General features: G+C 56.5%; 2 protein-coding genes across 4 annotated transcripts; both read left to right on the top strand.

Annotated features, from left to right (window-relative positions):
* The first annotated feature begins 1,379 nt into the window (after positions 1 to 1,379).
* On the top strand, positions 1,380 to 11,650 carry LOC131563760 (protein eva-1 homolog C-like). Its single transcript, XM_058813879.1, has 8 exons — positions 1,380 to 1,587; positions 4,563 to 4,762; positions 8,487 to 8,610; positions 8,783 to 8,935; positions 9,099 to 9,242; positions 9,391 to 9,462; positions 9,805 to 9,894; positions 10,591 to 11,650. The coding sequence occupies exons 1-8, from the start codon at positions 1,380 to 1,382 to the stop codon at positions 10,971 to 10,973; spliced, it is 1,374 nt and encodes a 457-aa protein (XP_058669862.1). The 3' UTR covers positions 10,974 to 11,650.
* A 3,068-nt stretch (positions 11,651 to 14,718) lies between these two features.
* On the top strand, positions 14,719 to 19,250 carry CCNB3 (cyclin B3). Of its 3 annotated transcripts, none has more exons than XM_058814229.1 (12): positions 14,719 to 14,747; positions 15,336 to 15,454; positions 15,537 to 15,620; positions 15,781 to 15,899; positions 16,390 to 16,492; positions 16,795 to 16,893; positions 17,057 to 17,149; positions 17,405 to 17,542; positions 17,987 to 18,142; positions 18,430 to 18,579; positions 18,738 to 18,868; positions 19,017 to 19,250. In XM_058814229.1, exons 1-12 carry the CDS (start codon positions 14,744 to 14,746, stop codon positions 19,087 to 19,089), a joined length of 1,269 nt encoding a protein of 422 aa, XP_058670212.1. In that variant the 5' UTR covers positions 14,719 to 14,743; the 3' UTR covers positions 19,090 to 19,250. The 3 variants fall into 3 exon arrangements, with proteins under 3 accessions (XP_058670212.1, XP_058670211.1, XP_058670213.1); XM_058814228.1 differs by having other exon boundaries at positions 16,792 to 16,893; XM_058814230.1 differs by lacking the exon at positions 14,719 to 14,747 and having other exon boundaries at positions 15,341 to 15,454; positions 15,525 to 15,620; positions 16,792 to 16,893.
* The last annotated feature ends 200 nt before the right edge of the window (positions 19,251 to 19,450 follow it).

Below are 19,450 nucleotides of genomic sequence, written 5' to 3'. Positions count from 1 at the left end.
AGCTATGTGGTGCTTAGCAGGATGGTAGGATGGGAGGTCTTCAGGGCTGACCTTCAGCAGGGCCCCATTCCTGGAACTGGGCTGTTTTGCAGGAAGGATGAACAGCTTGCTTTCCTCCCAGGATGGGAGGGAACTGTTTGCAGTCAGATCACCCTGGCTGCAGAGACAGCAGAGATAGCTTCCCAGCACACACAGGCTTAACTCTTAGGCAAGACCTGTCTTGCACCCTAGACCACATAGCTGGTACCATTGCACAAAATGGGGATCCCCAATGCTTGACTCAGCCAGCCCCCCCCCAGCTCAGATAAGCTCCAGCTTTCCCCAAATAATCAACCCCTGATCAGACAGCAATCTCCCCCAAGGTAATTAGAACAGGAAATTATTTTGCAGACCCCTGGAGCTGACTCCCCAACAAAGATGTTTCCCCTGGTCCTGCTACACAGCCCAGAGTGGTGCTAACACTGGGGGTTGCAGGGGGTGGGAAATGTTTTTCTGCCCCATCAAAACTTTGGGAGAATTTGGAACCCTAATCAATGGGACAGGACACTCTGACTCATACTCCCATAATCAAGAGGTATGTATTGATAGCACTGTGAGTGTCCCCCAGGGCCATGGCATTACTTCCACCACAAGCTCAACGCCCACCACGCAGCTCGTGCTGTGCACCCCAGGTGAGGTGTGCCAGCACCCACTGCTGCCACAGCCTCCCCAGCTACCCCTGCCGGGGCAGTGCTGAGCCTCTGAGAGCTGTGATGGCTCCTGGCACTGCCAGCTGCTGCTGTCTCTGCTGATCTCAGCCGGGAGAAGAGCCAGCAGCTCCAGTCAGTCCACGGCATTTCCCTCCAGCTGAAGCAGCAAGCAGGGATCAGATCTAAGTCCTGCAGGTGGGAGGCACAGTATGACACGGTGCCCTCCTCACAAGGTGTGAGGATGCCCAGTACCTGGCCCCACAGAGACCGGGGGGCAGAAACGTGGCAGCAAAGAGGTCCCTTCCCACATTGTCGGGTGCAGGGTGTTTGTCTTTTCTGCAGGAACAGCCGCCTGGGAGGCACTTCAAGGAGCCTTTCCCTTCCTCCTCACAGAGTGAATGGCCGGACATTTGCCGAGATTGAGATTACAGCACACATTTATCTGGATTTCTGTCTCACCGTGTCTGGCAGAAAACTGGGGGCACTTTGGAAACCTTGTCAAGCCCTGTTCCTGTGCCCAGGGGGAACAGGCAGGAGGGAAGGGGCTGTCAGTTTCTTTGCCAGCACTGGGATGCCAAGGCACGGCTCACCCGTAACAGGGTGCCCTGGGGGAAGTGTTCCTGCGCTGAGAGTGACCCAGCTGTCCCGAGCAGCCTCTGGCCTTGGGCAGCAGGCTAAGGGCGAGTGCCCATGTGCCCGCCGAGCGCCGGGACGGGCAGGGCAGAGAAGCGAGCCATTGTCCCCGCGCAGCGCCAGCCCCGCCCGCCGCCGAGCCCCGGCTGGTGCCAGCGGCCGGTGGGACACGGCGGCCGGGCCATGGCCGGGCTGCTCCGGCCGGCAGTGACCGCCGTCCTCCTCTGCTTTGCTGTGCGTCTGGAGGCCAGCCCGGAGCTGTCCGGTGAGTCAGGGCGAAGGCGGGCGGGAGGGGGATGCTGAGAACTGTGCTGGTAGGATGGGAGAGACAAGCGACAGCACTTTGGTGGGGCAGGGACAAGTGAGGTATAAACTATGGCAGGCCAGAGTGAGTTTCCCCAAAATGCTAAGACTTCTTCATCTCCGCACCGCGGTGTTCTCTGAAAACACACTGCACACATCCCACAGCCCTGGGGTGCGTGAGAGTGGCTCCCCAGCTCCGCTGAGCTCTCTCGGACGGTTTGCAGGCAGAAATTCAAAGAAACAAACATCAAGCCAGTCCCTGAGCTTTGCTGAGCATCCCCTCAGCCACGCTGCTCATGTCCTCGGTGCTGGGCAGTGTGTAGAGCTGAAGGAGCATTCAGGGCTACCCTGCCAGCCTTCCCTGCTCTGAGGAGAGGGAAGAGTTGGGTTGAAGCTGTACCTGGTCCCTAGATGGAGCTGGTGGCTGTGCCCCAGCTAGAGCACTCATGAGCAGGGGTGCTGCAGGGTCCCCTGCCAGAGGATACAGCATGGGGCAGAAGCTCTCCCCAGGGCTGTGCCAGTGAACCTTATAGGTGTAGACAAGGCAGAAATTTGGGATCCCTTCTGTCCCAGCTCTTTGAACAGTCAGGACAGGTGCAGGCAGGCTGGGTACCAGGCATTCCCCAGGGATCATCTGAAAACAGCCATGCACGCCTTCCGTCTCCTCAGCTGAGCCCAGGTGGGTGCAGGGCTGATGCTGCAGTGTGGGCTGTGGTGAGGAGGATGTGATTTCATCGGGGCAGAGCTAACGGCACAACCACAGCACCGGAGATTGAGTCAGCTGTACTGGCAGGAATCACTCACAAAGTCTGCCTACAGCCTCCTTGACATGGCTCCACCCAAAAACCATCTTCACAACTGCTCACTGACCCAAAAGAGTGTGATGGAGAAACCTCTGTACCCATGGCAATGTTTGAGCCTCAATTTTAAAATACAAACCACTGGTGCCTGCAGCTGGCATGACAGCAGAATAGGGTGGCTGCCTCAAGGCTGGATTTGGGGAAATCCATTTCTTCTCATATTTCTCCCCTGACTTGCCTGCCATCCCTAGGATTTGTCTGAGCCCTCTGCATCCAAGGTTGCCCAGCAGTGGGGAGTTTAGACAGCCCTACATCCAGCAGTGTTGGGTATGGGTTGGGTTTGGAGTCAGTGCTAGGCAGAGGTCAAGGCCAGGGTGGCTCTGAAACCTTCAGGAGCATCTGACTGCTGCCAGGTATGGGGCTGATGCAGAGGAAGGGGATGGGGGCTGGCAGCCTGGGCAGGGTCCTGTGCCCCTCACAGGCCCCAGCATCCAGTGATATGGGGCAACCAGAGGAGAGGGACAGGACAGTTTGTCCTGTCCCCTCTTCATGAGCTCTGCACTCCAAGGGTCTGATCCAGCTCTGTGCCATTCAAAGAGCATCTTTGCATCTGGAGCTTTGACCTGGCTAGAGCACCTTGTCTACTGCCATCTACCCTCCTGTACTTCTCCTTTCTTCTTTCCTCCATCATGCAGAGAGGCAACTGAGGGCTTGCTTCTGGGATGCTGTGGCCACCCACTTGCTCATCCCAGTTTGTGAGGGATAATGCCAAGGGAGAGATTCACTCCAGGCTGGAGGCAGCTCCCAGCTGCACCCGCTGACATCCCAGGGAGGGATGCTGACTGCAGATGCTGAAGGGTTAGTGGCAGCACTGAAGGTCAAAGGGGCCCTTTGTGCTGCTGAGCCTGGCACCAGTTTGCAGGGGTGGGGGGGTTGCTCCCACCTTCTTGTCTCGGTTTGGAGGAGTTTGACACACTGGGGGCTGGGGGACAGGGTGCATGTCCTGCCCTAGGCCCCAGTACTGGCCTGGGGCTGAGCTGCAAGTTCCTCCAAAGACTCCAGAGCTGGGGTCTGGGGTCTGTGATCTGCTCAGCAGCCCCATGTTGCCCTGCTGCAGTCTCCCAAGCCTCAAAATAATGCTTCCCCTTTGGTTATGATGCTTCCTCTTTCGTTTTGTTTTATTCAAAGATGCAAAGTGCTTCATTCAGGGCCTACACATCACATTTTGTCAGCTTTTCTTGCTTCCTCAGTCTTCTCCAGCAACTGGTGTCTGCTCAGAGCACCTGGCAGCTTGAAAAGCTCTTACTAAAACAGACTCCTTGCCCATCCAGTACAGCCAATGCTAACTGGAGCCAATGCTGCATGTTAAGCCCTTGGAGAGACTGCCCCAGACAGTCCCACTTTGTTGTCCCCTGTAGGGAAAACAACAGGTGCAGTAGTTTGGGACATGAACTAGGCAGGATTGAAAGGAAGAAGCATTCTGTGATGGGAATTCAAGGAGGGAAGGGCCAGTTCCCATTGAAAGGGTTGTGGGCCAGGAATAGTTTGCAGCAACACACTGGGCTTCTTCAGCAGAGACCTGAGGTCAGCTGGGCTCAAGTGATGACTCTGTGGCTCACACTCATCCATACTGACCCGGCCAGCTGTGGGAGCTTGCAGCAGCCCCTGGACCCTTCTCTCATCTGGCTCATGGCTCTACTTGTGACAGATTTGTGACAGAGAGCATCCTCCTCACCCGGACTCCAGGGATCGTCACTGGGGCACCATCTCTGGCTCACACTTGTTCTCTCCTCACCATGGCCCCATAACAAGCCTAATTTTCTCTAAACACTTGATAACTCCTTACAGAATTTGTCCATCTTCTCTGACTTGCTGTACTGCCTCCATCTTTCCTTTCCTGTTGCTAACCAGCTCAGCTATTCTGTGCTGCTTTCCAGGCTCCCGGCAGCAATGCTGTATGCAAGGTTTGCTGCAAGCCCATCTTCTCTGCTGCTGTTCTTCTCTGATCTTGTTCACTCCATAAGTGCCTCATCCCAAGATATACAAACTGCCACCAGCACTTGAGTGCCCAAGTGCCACCACTGCTGTGGCCCTGGTGTCTCCTCTGGACAATGCCACCCCTGCTTTCCCCTTCCAGGGTACCTGCGCAAGGTGCTGAGGAACCACACTGCCCACACCTGTGATGGAGAGCAGCTCCTCATCGTCTGCCCTCGCAAAACCACCATCAGCATCCTCGGGGCCTTCTATGGGCGCCGAGTGCCCAGCACCAACCTCTGCCCCAGCCCCGGCAACGCCTCCCAGGAGAGCACCGAGTGCACGTCTGCCACTGCCCACCTGGTGAGGGAGGGATCCCGGGGCCAGGCTGCACAACCCTCTGTTTCCACATCACTGAGCTGCCTGCTTGGCCTGGGGGGCTGCAGGCAATGCAGCCTCACCATTCCCTCAGGAGGTTTTCATCAGCATCAGGATTATAGAATAATGGAATCAAAGAATCACAAACACTTCTTGGACTCTGTTAGGTTTGGTGCTGAGACCACTTCTCTGGGGAGCCTGTTCCCAGCCACCCTCTGAGAGGAACCTTTTTCTGACGTCCAGCCTAAACCTGCTCTCACACAACCTCAGCCCGTTCCCTCAGGTCTTGTCACAGGTCACCACAGAGGAAAGATCAGTACTTGCTCCTTCTCTTCCCTTCATGAGGAAGTTGTAGATTGAAATGAGGACCCCCTCAAGACTCCTCCAGGCTGAACAGGCCAAGTATCTTCAGCCAGTCCTCATAAGGCTTCCCCTCAAGGCCCTTCACAGTATTTGTTGCCTTCCTTTGGATGGTCTCTAATAGTTTCATATCTTCCTTATGTTATGGTGACTAAAACTACACACAGTATTCAAAGTGAGTCTGCCCCATGCAGAGCAGATGTGTACAATCCCCTCCCTGGCCTGGCTGAGCCTGATGCCCCCCCAGGAGAAGGTTGGCCCTCCTGGCTGCTAGGTCACTGCTGACTTATATTGAGGTTGTGGTTGACCAGGACCCACAGCACACACCCAGTCCATACACCCAGGGTTGCCCCTTCCCAGGTGCAGAATCCAGCACTTTCCCTTGTTGAATTTCCTGTGGCTGGTGATTGCACAGTCCTCTAATTTCTTGAGGTCTCTCTATGGGACCTCCCTGCCTACAAGGGAGTCAGCAGTTCCTCTCAGTTTTGTATCATCTGTCATTCACTGTGGGGCCCTTTTCCTAGACCATTTTTGGAAGTTAAGGGTGAAAGAGATGTTCTGCCATGCATTCCAGAGTAGAGCCTGGCACAGGCGGCACTGCTGTGTCCTGAGATGGCTTTTGGAGCAATCCCACAGGAAGCAGCAGGCTCAGAGAATGCCCTGGAATCTGGGGCTGGCCTCTGAGAGAGGGGCAGTGCCATAGCCAGGCTGTTGGGTTCATGAAATGGGACAGGACCCCCTGAGATGCTGCACTCACCCCTGTGGCTGCATCCTCTGGGGTTGGCACACACAGTAGGCAGCTGCCAGAAGCAGCTCTCATCTGTGCTGGCAGGTCCCAGGGACTGGATTAGTGAAGCAGACCAAAGGGGTGCCAGTTTGATGGCAGCAGTTGGTGCAGGGGAAGGGTAGGAAAGCAGAGGCTGACCAAAGAAAAGAGATGAAACATCCCCAAAGCTAATGCCAATGTCCCTTGATGGGGACATCATTTCATATGCTGCTTTTCTAAGACCCTGCTCCAGCTCCTTGCTAGGGCTGGGGCAAACCTGCTGCAAAGCCAGTGACTGCAGCTGCCTACAAGAAAAGGGAAAGAGCCAGTGCCCTACTTAGGAGCTCACAGGGCTCTCCTCCTTGGTCCTGCTCCAACCATACATCCCCTTCTGGGATTCTGCATGTTCCAGGAGCTCTGCAAGCACCAAGCCAGACCATGCTGGCACAGCACCAGGCTGGTCCTATGAGCCATCCTGCAAACACAAGTCAGGATCCCCCCCTCTGCAGGATGGAGAGTATGGCCTGGCAGAGGTGCTTGGAAACCGAAGGGCAGGTCTGAGAGCAGGTCTGTATAGCTCAGGTTTATACTGGGTAAAGGTAGGGTGGCCATGCTGGCACGGGGCTGGAATACATGCTGCTGCTTAAGGAGCAAGGATGTCTGGAGCAGAGAGCAAAGAGAGCAAAGCTGCGGCCAAAGCTCAGCTCTGCTTAGGCAGCAACTGGGAACAGAGATTGCTTGTATTTCCTTAGTGAATTTCCGTTCTGGCAGGCAGTGAAGACCAAGCGGAGGCTCAGTCCTGAGCTGGGCGGGAGGGACAGGGACAGAGGAGGATAATGAGAGATGAGAAGACGCTCCGTTGTGGGCGCTGGAATCCCCGGGCTGGAGTCACGAAACAGCAGCAAGGGAATAAACCCCTGACTTCTGCCGGCAGCCTCTGCTCCGCTACGGAGCCACTGCTGTGGGACTTGTGGGGACAAAAAGGGAAAAAGGAGGGGCAGGGAGTCCCACAGCCACCCAAGGCCGGGCTACCCAGGGGCTCCCCGCAGAGCCCAGGGCCCAACTCGGCCGCTCGCGGGCCGGCCCCGTGCGCGGGAGGGGAGAGGAGCCGCGGCCGCCTCGGGCACGGGCGGGGCCCGACCGGCCCGTGGCTGAACGCTCGTCCCCACCTTGTGGCCACGCGGGGACATTGCACGGACCGCGGGGACATTGCGAGCCCAGGGAGCTGCGTCAGCGCGCGCCGGCACGGGTGTTAGAGACGCGCGGTCCGTTATAGCGTGGGACGGTATGGTATGGCATGGCATGGCATGGCATGGCATGGCATGGCATGGCATGGCATGGCACGGCATGGCATGGCATGGCATGGCATGGCACGGCATAGCACGACATGGCATGGCATGGCACGGCATGGCACGGCACGGCATGGCACAGCACGACACAGTATGGCACGGCACGGCACGGCACGGTACGGTACGGTACGGTATGGTATGGTATGGTATGGTACGGTACAGAATGGTACGGTACGGTACGGTAGAGTACAGAATAGTACGGTATGTTACGGTACAGTACAGAATGGTACGGTATGGTATGGTATGTTACGTTACGGTACGGTATGGAATAGTATGGTACGGTATGGTACAGTACAGTATGTTATGGTGCGGTACGGTATGGTACGGTATGGTACGGTATGGTATGGTATGGTATGGTATGGTATGGTATGGTATGGTATGGTATGGTATGGTATGGTATGGTACGGTACAGTACGGTATGGTACAGTATATTATGGTACGGTACGGTATGGTACAGTACGGTACGGTACGGTACGGTATGGTATGGTATGGTATGGTATATTATGGTATGGTACGGTATGGTACGGTATGGTATATTACGGTACGGTATGGTAGGTATGGTATATTACGGTACGGTATGGTAGGTATGGTATGGTATGGTATGGTATGGTATGGTATGGTATGGTATGGTACGGTATGGTATGGTATGGTACGGTATGGTATGGTATGGTACGGTATGGAATGGTACGGTATGGTACCGTACGGTACGGTACGGTATGGTATGGTATGGTATGGTATGGTATGGTATGGTATGGAATGGTACGGTACGGTATGGAATGGTACGGTATGGTACAGTACAGTACGGTACGGTACGGTACGGTATGGTATGATATGGTATGGTATGGTATGGTATATTATGGTATGGTACAGTACGGTACGGTATGGTATATTACGGTACGGTATGGTAGGTATGGTATGGTATGGTATGGTATGGTATGGTATGGTATGGTACAGTACGGTACGGTACGGTACAGTACGCTATGTTACTGGGATGCCAGCACAGGTAGTAACAGCTGTGTAGGACACACAGGTCAGTGGGTGCAGGAGGGGAAATGGCTCAGGAACAGGCACTGGAATTGGGATGTCTGCATCAGGGGTGGGCAGGAGCAGCTATGGGACACTTCTGTAGGGTGAGGCCACTTCCCTGAGCATGGTGATGAAAGTGATGCACAGGATGTGAGAACAGCCTCAGGACTTCTCACCCAACTCACACGTGTTCCACTCTGCTCTCCAGAAGCTGCTGGCTGAGTGCCAGGACCAGCAGTGGTGCCAGTTCTCAGTGCACAGCCAGGTCTTTGGGCCAGACCCATGCCCTGGGACACACAAGTATCTCATCGCTTCCTACAAGTGCCGGCCAGGTGAGGTGGAGCACAGTCTGGGCATGGGCTCTCCCTGACCTCAGCTGCTCAGAAAGGGGCAGGGAGGAGAGCATGGCTGCTCCTGCACCCTGCAGCCCTATTTCAACCCTTCCCTTGGCCTAAGAGAGGTGATTCAGGATGCATCAGGGCACTCAGCGATGTCACTCTCTAGGGAACCATCGGGTCAAGACCGTGTGCGAGAATGACAAGCTCAGGCTGCAGTGTCGACCAAAATCCATCCTGGCCATTTATTCTGCAAGTTATGGACGATTCCTGCGGGGCAAACCAGAATGTGATGTCTTGAACACTGGAGAACACCATATAGGTATGCCAGAATGGTTTGAGACAGAAATGGGGCAGGAGTCATGCAGAGTGTGGCACAAGTCCACCACTGGGCTGTACCTGTGTCCCTTGGCCTCTGCTGGCTGATGCCCAGCAGGGAGAGGCAAGCAGCTCTGCCCATGGGTCCATGCCTCATGTCTCTGCAGAGTGTGTGGCTCCAGATGCTCTGCGCAGGGTCTCCAAGAAGTGCCACCGCAAGGGGAACTGCACTGTGGCTGCTGACAAGGCCACCTTCGGAGACCCGTGCCTCCCTGGCATGAAGAAGCAGCTGCGAGTCTCTTACACCTGTGGTGAGAGCTCCCCACAGAGCCGGGGGCCACTGGTGGAGTGTCTCTGCCCACCCCATGCCAGGCAGGCAGGGGTATGGGACCCCCCAGGGAAGCAGGGACTGCAGGGGAGGAGCAGGGTGGTGATGCTTGGTGTGTGCTCTCCTTGCAGTGCCCAAGCAGCTGCTGGAGGAGGTGGGCCCTGACACCTCGGACCCTTTCCTGCTCTCGGACTACATACACGGTAATGTGGGGGGAAGAAGGTTACACCACAAGCAGTGTGACACCATGTCTGTGCTGGGGTGAACCAGCCCTTCCATGGTTTGTCTGCATCCCTGGTACCAGCCTAGCATCCCTGTCCCATGGTGGAAACCATCCCTTGGTCAGTGCCTATTCTGAGGGGATGGAGGTGGCATCTACTGAAAGCAGGGGAGAGGAAGACACACAGGGTCATCCCTGTGGACAGCAGACACTTGTGCAGGAAGGATGGAGTGTGGTATGGGGAAGGACAGGCAGGAGCAGGCACCCGGGACACGGGGCACTGAGAGCACCTCGTGCCTGAGCCTGCACCCCCTTGTCACTGCAGGTGGCTGGTACAAAGGGCCCAGGTTCTCCAGGCTCCAGGAAGACCGCATGATTTTTTCTAGCTCTCTGGCAGCTTTTGCTCACCTTTGGGGTATGTGCCCTCCCTGGGTCTCATGCAGTACCTGAGGAAACAGGACAGGCTGGGGGGGTGGCTGACATCACGGATGGCCCCAGCTCAACCCAGGGCTCATCTCAGAGGCAGCCAGACCCCAAACCTCTCCAGCAGGGCCAACAGGCACACAAAGGAGCAGGGCACCAAGCACCCCTGCTGGGTTTGGGGTGGACAGGTAGAGTGGGAGCTCAGAGGCGGAACAAGCATCAAAGACCCACAGCATCAAGAGTCACGGTGTGCCTACAGTCCTGCCTGTGGACCTTCCTTTTCCAACAGGCCGCATTACCCAGTGGGTCTTTTCCTTCCTGCCCTGTCTGCAGGCCCTGATGGAGACCACCTCTCTGCAGGCAAAAAATTCCCTTGCCAGAGGAAATTACTCATTTAATCCCACAAGGGATTATTCTTTCCCCTGCTCTGCCTACCCCACATCCCAGTGGAGGTTTCCTTTGGGGAAAGGCCCATTTCAGGACTGGTGGATGCTGATGAGGGTCTAGGTGACACTTCCATGATCACTGGGGCAGGGTCTGTCCTAACTCTGCAGCCTGGGTGGTGAGGGCATCCCTGCTCCCCTCCTCTTACTCCCATATGCCTGGCAGAGGGGCTTTGCAGGCACTGATACCCCGCAGACTGCAGAGCAGTTTGTACCCCGGTGTCTTTCTTTCCTTTTCCCTTCAGGTGTCCCAGAGAAAGTTGCCCTCTACTTTCTTTGTGGAGTCTCAGGAGGCCTCATGCTGCTGCTGTGCATCATCAGCCCCAAAACAACCTTCCTCCAGGAGGTGGGGGAGGCTCTCAAAGACCCAGAGCTGGGCAGCAGCTCAGAGCTGGGCAGGACCAAGCTGCGGGATGAGCAGGATGAAGACATCCCTGATGACAGCTCCTCAGACTCCTCCTTCCGCCGCCTCACCCGCACCTACCGGGCCACTGACAGCATCTTCGGCCCCGAGCTGACGGCAGCGATGGAGGGAGCAGTGGAGCACCAGGACCACAGTGGGGAGATCTGGATGCCCAAGGAGTCAAGCCCATATGCCATACACAAGATCAAATCGGCCACCAAATAAGAACTGGAAGAAAATGGCTGGAGTGCAGCAGAGGGGTGCAGGCTCCATGGGATCCAACATCAGAGAGACATAAGAGTTTAGGCTCCTTGGGGTGACTGGACATCCTGAGCAGCAGCAGGGTCATGGCAGCTCCAGTGTGTCCATCAATCTACTGCTCCACCAGCTGGGTGTGACATGCAGACTCTCAGTGTGATGAGGGGCTGTGTAATGGTTCTGTGGGCCATGGGCTTCTTTGCCACAGATGCCACTAACCCTAACCTAACCTCCCTGTTCTCAGCTTGCATTGTCTGGCTCTAGAGTTTAACCCTGATCAGCTGTGCCAAGCCTATCCTGAGCCCTTTGAAGCTGCTTGCTCCTATTTCTCCTTGGGTACTGGCTTCCACTCCTGGTGCTGCAAACACACCCTGCACTTAGGCACTATGTCAGCAGCAGAGAGGCAGGAATGGCCAGGACATAGGAAGAGGCAGGTGGAGTGGGTGCGCAAGCACAGCAGGCATCACCAGCACAGCCCCCCAGGGTGCATGCCATGCAGCCCTCTGTGCCAAGGGAGCTGCTCCCCAGGCTGGAGCCATTGGCAGCTCAGCATAACCACAGGCTCTCACTACCTGCAGGCATTCAGGAGCTCTGTCATCCCCTGTGGCTCTGTGCTTTCCTCTCTATTTTCCCCAGTGGCAGGAGACCCCAAGTTTTAACTTGCTGTGTTTTTTTCCAGTGAATAAATGCAACAGCTTTTAGGCACAATATCTCTCCCTGACCTTGGTCATTAATAATGAAAAGGGGAAAAAGAACAAAGCAAAGTTCAGCCCTCCTGTGCAGAGAAGTACCTTGCCTCCCATCAGCACTTCTGGCACTAGGCCATGGAAGGCAACAAGCTGGGCCTGTTTTACCACAGGAAAGAATAAGGGGAAGGGAAAGGGGAAAAGCAGTCCATCTGGGACCCAGGAATGATGCTTCCCTATCCTCGCTGCTCTTCTTCAGCCTGGGGCTTCCTCTCTGGCAAGCAATCCTGGAGCAAAGCTCCCCAGATACCCTGCAGAGGGGCTTCTCAGCAGTCCTACAGTGCCAGGAAGCCACGCTGGGGCTGGGGTCTGCTCCAACTCGAAAAGGCAGCACAGGCTCTTTTAGTGCTGTGGGAAGAGTCTCGATGGAAGCAGAAACCCAGCTTTCCTCACGAAAGGGACATGCCAGGCACAAATGCTCTTGAGTCAGCACACAGCAGGAGTCTAGCGAGAGGAGCCAAGGACCTGCATTCTCCCTGATTTGGGGGTTTGCTAGGGGAATGTCGGAGCCCAAGCAGAGCTTGCGGAGGTCTCACCTCCAGCTGCCCCCCAGCATCCATAGATTGTGAGCAGGACTGAGGCCACAGCCTTGCCTCAATACTTGGACAGCTGGCACAGCTCCTGCTGCACACCCATGGCTTCACCTTGGCACTTCTTGCTCTCCTCATCTTTTCCCCACACACCCCACGTCCAGGGGCAATTTCAGCTTTCATGGTGGGAGTCATACCCCTGAAGCAGGGCTGGGATTCCCAAGAGCTTTTCCAGGAGCACCAGCATGGCAGTGCTTTGGAGACTGGAAAAGCCTGCTTCCCAGGGCCAAGCCTGGGCAGGATAGGCAGACGTGAACCTGTCCCAAAGCAGGCAGCTCATCCCAGCCTCCACAGGGCTGTGGGCAGACTTGGAGGGGAGTTTTGGCTGAGGATCTTATCCCACAGGATAACCACTGGCAGTGGGATGTGTCCTGGCTCTGCCTGGCTAGTATGCACCCAATCTGTATTTCTGACTGGGCTCTGCACTGCTTTAACATGCACAGGGAAAGGCAGGCTCCTGGATCCCACAGGATCCCAAACCAACAGCAAGCAAGCCCCAGGGAGCCCCCAGGCCAACGGGGGAAGCAGTAACACAGGGGGAGCTGGGTCTGGAGAGGACAAATGGCCAAGAAGGGAACAAGGTGGGCTGGGGCTGCAGCAACTCTGACCAGTTTTGGGGACTGAAGGGACCCAAGATGTGTGGGACCCAGGTTTAAACCTCCACTTAACCTGTGAGCAGAATTCTGCTCCTGGCTGTCCATGATCCAGGTCTTTCTGCTGGAGATGTGTCAGAGCTGCCCGCATGCAGCCAAGCCATGTGCCTGATCCTGCCCACGTAGCCCTTGGGCAGCAGGTTTAAATCCCCCCAGATGCTGGCACTGCCGTATTTCCCTAGCCAGGGGTTCATCAGCTCCACCCACAACAGCAGCACGTGAGTGTGCATTTATCTGAAAGGATTTTCTTTGGTTAAACGTAGGAATTTGAAAGGTTTTTCTGGGAATCTGGTGGCCAAGGGAAGCTCTCCTCTGCTGCAGTGCTGTGCTCTGCTGAGTTCACCTCAGCGGGGGCTTCACTTGTGCTAGAGTTCAGTGTAGTGCTAAAGCCCCCAGGAGCTACTGAGGGCACAGGACCACTGCATGGTGGTGGCATGAAAGCAAAGAACTGTGCTGGAAACTCACAAAGGAGCAGTGATACACTGAGCATCAAGGATACAAACATGGATCATGTGTCTCATCCATGAAAAGTGGGTGGCTTTTCCAGGACTAGTTTATCAAGGAACAAAGCAAGCTGTGGGTGTGAGTGACAGTCTCCTGCATTCCTTTCCTGATACATGAAGTTGACTCCAAGCCAACTGACAGCCTGAGCAAGCCTTTTCCGAGCTCTCCCTGCCCGGCAGCCAGGCTGCATGGCACGGCTCTCCCCAGGAACTGCAATGCCTCAAGGCTGGTCCTTGATACAGGTGCAGTGCTCTTACCCTCAGCAGATGTTCGATGAGCGGCCGGTATCTCGTACAAGCCCATATCACAGTGACTCTGGCGTGTGCCTTGGTAACTCTGACCCTGTCACTGCGGATGGGGCAGTCCCAGTGAGCCTCACCCTGAACTTGGTCAGTCATGCCCGTACGACACCACATGAACGCTGCTCCTGTGCTACCTCAGACAGTGAAATTAGGGTTAGACGAGACATAAGAAAAATATCTTCCCTGTGAGAAGCGAGGGGGGGCAGGCCCTGGCACAGAGTGCCCAGAGAAGCTGTGGCTGCCCCTGGATCCCTGGCAGTGTCCAAAGCCAGGCTGGATGGGGAGCACCCTGAGCTCGTCTAAAGTGTCCCTGCCCATGGCAGGGGGTGGAACGGGTTGAGCTTAAGCTTAAGGGACAGTTTGGTCCCTTCCCACCCAAACTGTTCTGTGATTATCCGAGCGATCCGAGCCCTCTGTTCCCGACGTTGGGTTAGGAAGGTGCACGGCCAGCACACCCTGTCCCACAAAACACCCTGTCCCCCAGCCCGGTGGGAAAGGGCAGCCCCCGAGGCCTCGGACCCACGGCTGCGGACGGGGGCGGTGGACGCAGTGGAGCCAGAAGCCCGCGGAGGTCGCTCCACCCGCCCCGAAGGACGGCAAGGCCGGGGCCGCTCCTCGGCCGCCCCCACTCTGCGGCCCGGCCGCCACGACGGCCCCGCAGAACGGATTTAAACGGCGCCCGTTCCCACCAATCGCTGCCCGCCCGGCTCGGCGCTCGCCCCGCCCCTGCCGCATGCTCGCCGTTCTATTGGTCATCGGCGTTGAATTTTAAACCCTGCCGCCCTGCCCCTTAGCAACTGCATCCCTCTGAGCCCGCCGATTGGCCGCCGCCTGGCATCGCCTCGCACTGATTGGGCGAGGCTCGGCCAGTGCTGGCCGGCCGCTACCGAACTGCTACTTTCAAAAGCGCCGGGGCCGGAGGTGCGGCACAGCGCACCGGGCATGGGTGAGTGGGGAGGAGACATCCCGGGCATGGGTGACTGGGGGGATCCCCCCCGGCTGCGGGAGAGCGGGCAGCGCTGGGGCCCGTAGTTGATGGCAGGCGTGGGGACCCTGGAGGATGCAAGGGAGTAAGGGTTTCCAAGATCCCCAGCTTCCCTGGGAATTCCGGGGGATGCAGGAGAGAGGGGAACTTTGGGACTCCCGACTCCCCCAGGGGATCCTGAGGGTTGTGGGAGAGTGGGGATCTCCAAGACCTCCAGCTCTCCGAGGAAGTGCAAGCCCTTGCATCCTTCTCTGGGAGGCAGGAATCTGGGAATTGCCTGTCCCCCCTGCCATCTCACCCAGCAGAGTGCTTTCGGTGGTGGTCTTTGGGGTCTGTGTCCCTTCTTCCCTGGGAGCACCTCTAGCCAGATTTGTCCCGAGCCTGGGCTTGTCTTGGGGCACCACCCACCTGCCGTGCTCAGGAAAGGGATCAGTACTGATGTGCTAACCCCCAGGAGGGATAAACCTCCCCCTGTGCTGCCCCAAGCTAGGAGGGTATCCCTGGAGGCAGGTGGGCAGTAGCCTCCATCACATCATGCTTTGTCCCCAGCTTGCTCACAGAGACCGAGGGAAAGGATGCCATTGCCACGCAATGCCAAGGTGTTGAGCACCAAGCAGTCCCGAGCAGGCAAGGCAGGGCCTGCTGCAGAGAACGTCAATCCTGAGAAGGTGAGCACGGAGCCAAGCGAGGGCTGTAGGGGGGGCTCCTGTGGGGCAGCTGACCACCAACTTCTAACAGCCTCTACTGCAGGAGGAGAGCTGTCATGCCAAGCGGTCTTCGTCCTCACCCCAGGGCGGGCCCAAGAAGAGATCAGCGTTTGGAGACATCACCAATGTGAGTGCTTCTGTGAGGGTGGGGGCTCTGGTACCCCCTGTGAGCTCCCCATGGTGGGGGGCATGCCCCCATGCCCATTAGGAAGAGGAGAGGTCTCCCTGCAGGGCATACCTTGCTTTCTGCTGTGCAGCCCCTGTATGCCCCTGTTCTGACCAAACAGGCTCGCAAGAACCAGGTGGTGGCAGGGAAGAAGGAGTCTGCGAAGGTTGCTCCACCCAAGGCGCAGAAGGCACATAATACCTTAGGGGTGGCCAAGAATAATGAGATCAACCTAAAAAAGTGAGTAGCTGGGGGCAGGGGTTTGCTGCAAACTTATCCCATGGGGACAAGTAGTAGGGGCTTCCCTTGGGTGATGGAAGCTGAGCTAGATGCAGGAGGGAACTAGTAGATCTTCTATAAATGGCATCAGGTTGTGGCAGGAGAGGGTTAGGTTGGATATTAGAAAAAATTTCTTCCCCAGAAGGGCTGTCCAGGCCTGGCACAGGCTGCCCAGGACAGTTGTAGAGTCACCTTCCATGGAAGGATTTAAAAGTCATGTGGATGTGGCCCTTGGGACATGGTTTAGTGGTAGGCATGGCAGTGCTGGGGGAACTGTTGTCCTCAGTATCTTTAAAGGTCTTTTCCAACCTAAGTGGTTGTAGGAGTCTATGGGGATATTTCAGGGGTGGTTTTGCCCCTTCCTGAAGCAGCAAGAGTCTCTGGAAGGCCACTTTTCAGCCAAGAAATTTGGTCTTCTCCCAGCAATGATTTATGCTCTTTTCCTTCCCAGGTCAACGAAGAAAACTCCCCCAACAGCTCCTGCAGAGCCCAAAGTGGATCCTGTGCCAGAGAAGCCGGTGTCTGTACAGGAACCGAAGCCCCCTGAGCAGAGGGTAGGGACCCTGGGCTGCAGCATTGCCCCAGGCCCATCACAGCACCGCTCTGTGGCTGCCACCAGTGGTGCTCTGGGCCTTGGAGAGACTTCAGCCAGGGTGATGGAAAGCTGGGGAGGGGAGAGCAAAGTGCACCACCATCTTCCTTCAAGAATCATCCCCTGGGAAAGAGTGGGGCAGGGACTGCAGGGTGATGAAGGCAGGTGGAAAAGGGGTGTGCAGAGGAGCAGCAGCCTTGCCCCAGCAAGGTGACTGGCACTTGCAGGGCCTCCCCCTTACTGCTGCCTCTTCCATACCAGCAGGTGCCAGCAGTGGAGGACATTGACAAGGAGCAGCTGGGTGACCCCTACGCCAATGCAGAGTATGCCAAGGAGATCTTTGAATACATGCGGGAAAGAGAGGTGGGTGATGCCTGTCCAGGGGGTGACAGCCCTGGCCAGGGAAGGAGTGACTGCAGGCAGGGCCACTGACTGCCCAGAGGCTCTGACCACTGCACAGGGTGAGAAGGGGCTTGTTTGAAGGTGGAGATATTTGCCGTGTCCCTGACAGCTGGCTCTTTGGCAGGAAAAATTCATGCTTCCTGACTACATGGAGAAGCAGACAGACATCAGTGGGGACATGCGTGCTATCCTTGTGGACTGGATGGTGGAGGTGCAGGTGAGAGGGCACAGCTTTCTGCAGAGCAGCCCCTGTGCTGCCTTTGGCATGTGTGACCTCTGTGCTAGCAGAGGTTCCTGCAAGCATTCCCAGTGTGGAGCTGATCCTCCTCCTGTGTGGGCTAGGGATGAACATACATCCCTCCCTCTAAGCCTGGCCCATAGGTACCCCTGGCCTCTGTGAGGCCTGGAAGGGGCTGGCCAGGCCGAACTTCTGTCTGACACTCTGTTCTGACCCCCACTCTCATTCTTGAAGGAGAACTTTGAGCTGAACCATGAGACACTGTACCTGGCTGTGAAGCTAGTAGACCACTACCTGGTGGAGGTGGTGAGCATGAGAGAGAAGCTGCAGCTCATCGGCTCCACTGCCATCCTCATTGCCTCCAAATTTGAGGTGACTCTTTGTGTGCTCTCCTGGGGTGCAGACTCAGAGGGGCTGTGCCTCTATGGTCCCTGGAGGGGGTTTAGGGAAGGCCAGGTTACTGCCCTGAGAGCTGCCAGGGTGGCATGTCTGTCATGTTCCTCCTTCCTGTCCCAAGGGCTGCAAATACAGTCATGATGGGCTGAAACCTGTGTCCTGGTGTCCCTGGAAAGCCAGCTTCTCTCTGCTCTGCATAGACCATCAGGACACCCTAGTTTACTTAATGCAGGCATGGAGCTCAAGCCAAGGGCTGGAGGAGTATGGACATGACAAAAGTCCCACAGGGTGTTAACAGTCCTTGCTGAGTCCAGCAGCACGTGAACACTCACAGGGCCTGCGGGGTGGCGGTGGCTGGGATCTCCTGAGTGAGGCCAGGATGAGCTCCCATTGGGGTGCTGAGCAGTTGTGCCCCTACAGGAGCGGTGCCCACCATGTGTGGATGACTTCCTCTATATCTGTGATGATGCCTACAAGCGAGAGGAGCTTATTGCTATGGAGATGAGCATCCTCAGCACCCTCAAGTTCGACATCAACATTCCCATCCCCTACCGCTTCCTGCGGCGCTTTGCCAAGGTGAGTGCATTCAGAGGGTGGGCTGGGTGTCCCCAGGCACCCCTTCTGTTGGCTGCAGGGGACAGTGACTCACATCACTGGGGCTTCAGGCTCCCAGCTGGCAGCAAGGAAACTTCGTCCAGGTCCCCTCAAAAGGGTTCAGGGTGTGAGGATGGTGGTCTGTGACAGGCTGGGTGTGTGTAATCCCTGACCTGTGCCCCAAAGGCTGTATTCTAGGTCCTAGAAAGGCTGGGAAGGGGAGCAGCATTGCTCAAAAGGCTGAGCCTTTCCCTGCCCTCCGGCTGCAGTGTGCCCGTGCCACCATGGAGACACTGACGCTGGCCCGCTTCCTCTGCGAGATGACCCTGCAGGAGTACGACTATGCCCGCGAGAGCCCCTCCAAGCTGGCTGCCAGCTGCCTGCTGCTGGCCCTTACCATGAAGAACCTTGGGGGCTGGGTGAGTACTGTCCCTGCCGAGGCACCCTGGGAGGCACTGCAATGGAAAGTGAGTGGGGTGATGCACTAGGGCTGTGGTCAGATCTGGATGCTGATCAGGGATGATGATGACTGTCCTGTCATTGAGGACACAGCTTAGCCCCTGCTGTCCCCTTGCAGACCCCTACACTGCAGTACTACAGTGGGTACAGTGCCCAGGACCTGCACCCCCTGGTGAAGAGGCTGAATTTCCTGCTCACATACCAGCCCCGTGACAAGCTGAATGCTGTGCGCAGCAAGTACTCACATAGGTGAGAGTCATGGGGCTCTGTCTCAGGCCTGTCCCTGCTGCAGGGAGTGGCACCACCGGCGTGCACCCTGGGCCTCTGCAGGGATCTGGGAGCACTGGTGGATGGGTGTGGGCTGTGCTGGAGCTCTAAGCCAATGTGTTCCTTCCAGGGTCTTCTTTGAGGTTGCCAAAGTCACCCCCATGGACATGCTCAAGCTCGAGGAGACACTCACTAGCTCCTAGCCCTACTCTGTGAATAAGCCTGTAAATAATGGGGTACCCTCAAGCAGGGTGGTACCATGTACATAAGTAATAGTAATTTTAACTGAGGAAGAGGCGGGGGGGGGAAAAAAGTCATGTGTAGCTGTTAATAAAATGTGTTTGTTGTACATGCTGGCACTGGAGCCCCAGCAATGTAACTTCCATGTGTTGTGATGAGACAGAGGGTGAGAGCATGGCAACTGGTGGGGAGCAGGAAGCTCGGGGGGAAGGCTGGAAAGGTATTCTCAATTCCCTCCTCCCCACCTTCCCCTTAGTAATGACACTATGCAAGCAGCAGCAATCAGTATCTTCTCTCCAAATATTTACACAGCATAAATACCCA

This window comes from Ammospiza caudacuta, chromosome 14 (assembly GCF_027887145.1).
Source record: "Ammospiza caudacuta isolate bAmmCau1 chromosome 14, bAmmCau1.pri, whole genome shotgun sequence".
NCBI classification, from domain to species: Eukaryota; Metazoa; Chordata; class Aves; order Passeriformes; family Passerellidae; genus Ammospiza; species Ammospiza caudacuta.
Note: the sequence above shows the minus strand (reverse complement) of the source record. Positions and strands in the feature narration are given on the sequence as shown.

Coding starts and splice junctions, on each gene's coding strand:
- LOC131563760 (XM_058813879.1), top strand. CDS start 1,380: ATGTGCCCGCCGAGCGCCGGGACGGGCAGGGCAGAGAAGCGAGCCATT. Junction 1,588..4,562: donor GGCCAGCCCGGAGCTGTCCG/GTGAGTCAGGGC, acceptor TTCCCCTTCCAG/GGTACCTGCGCAAGGTGCTG. Junction 9,463..9,804: donor GCTCTCGGACTACATACACG/GTAATGTGGGGG, acceptor TTGTCACTGCAG/GTGGCTGGTACAAAGGGCCC.
- CCNB3 (XM_058814228.1), top strand. Junction 16,493..16,791: donor CGAAGCCCCCTGAGCAGAGG/GTAGGGACCCTG, acceptor CTTCCATACCAG/CAGGTGCCAGCAGTGGAGGA. Junction 17,150..17,404: donor ACTGGATGGTGGAGGTGCAG/GTGAGAGGGCAC, acceptor TCATTCTTGAAG/GAGAACTTTGAGCTGAACCA.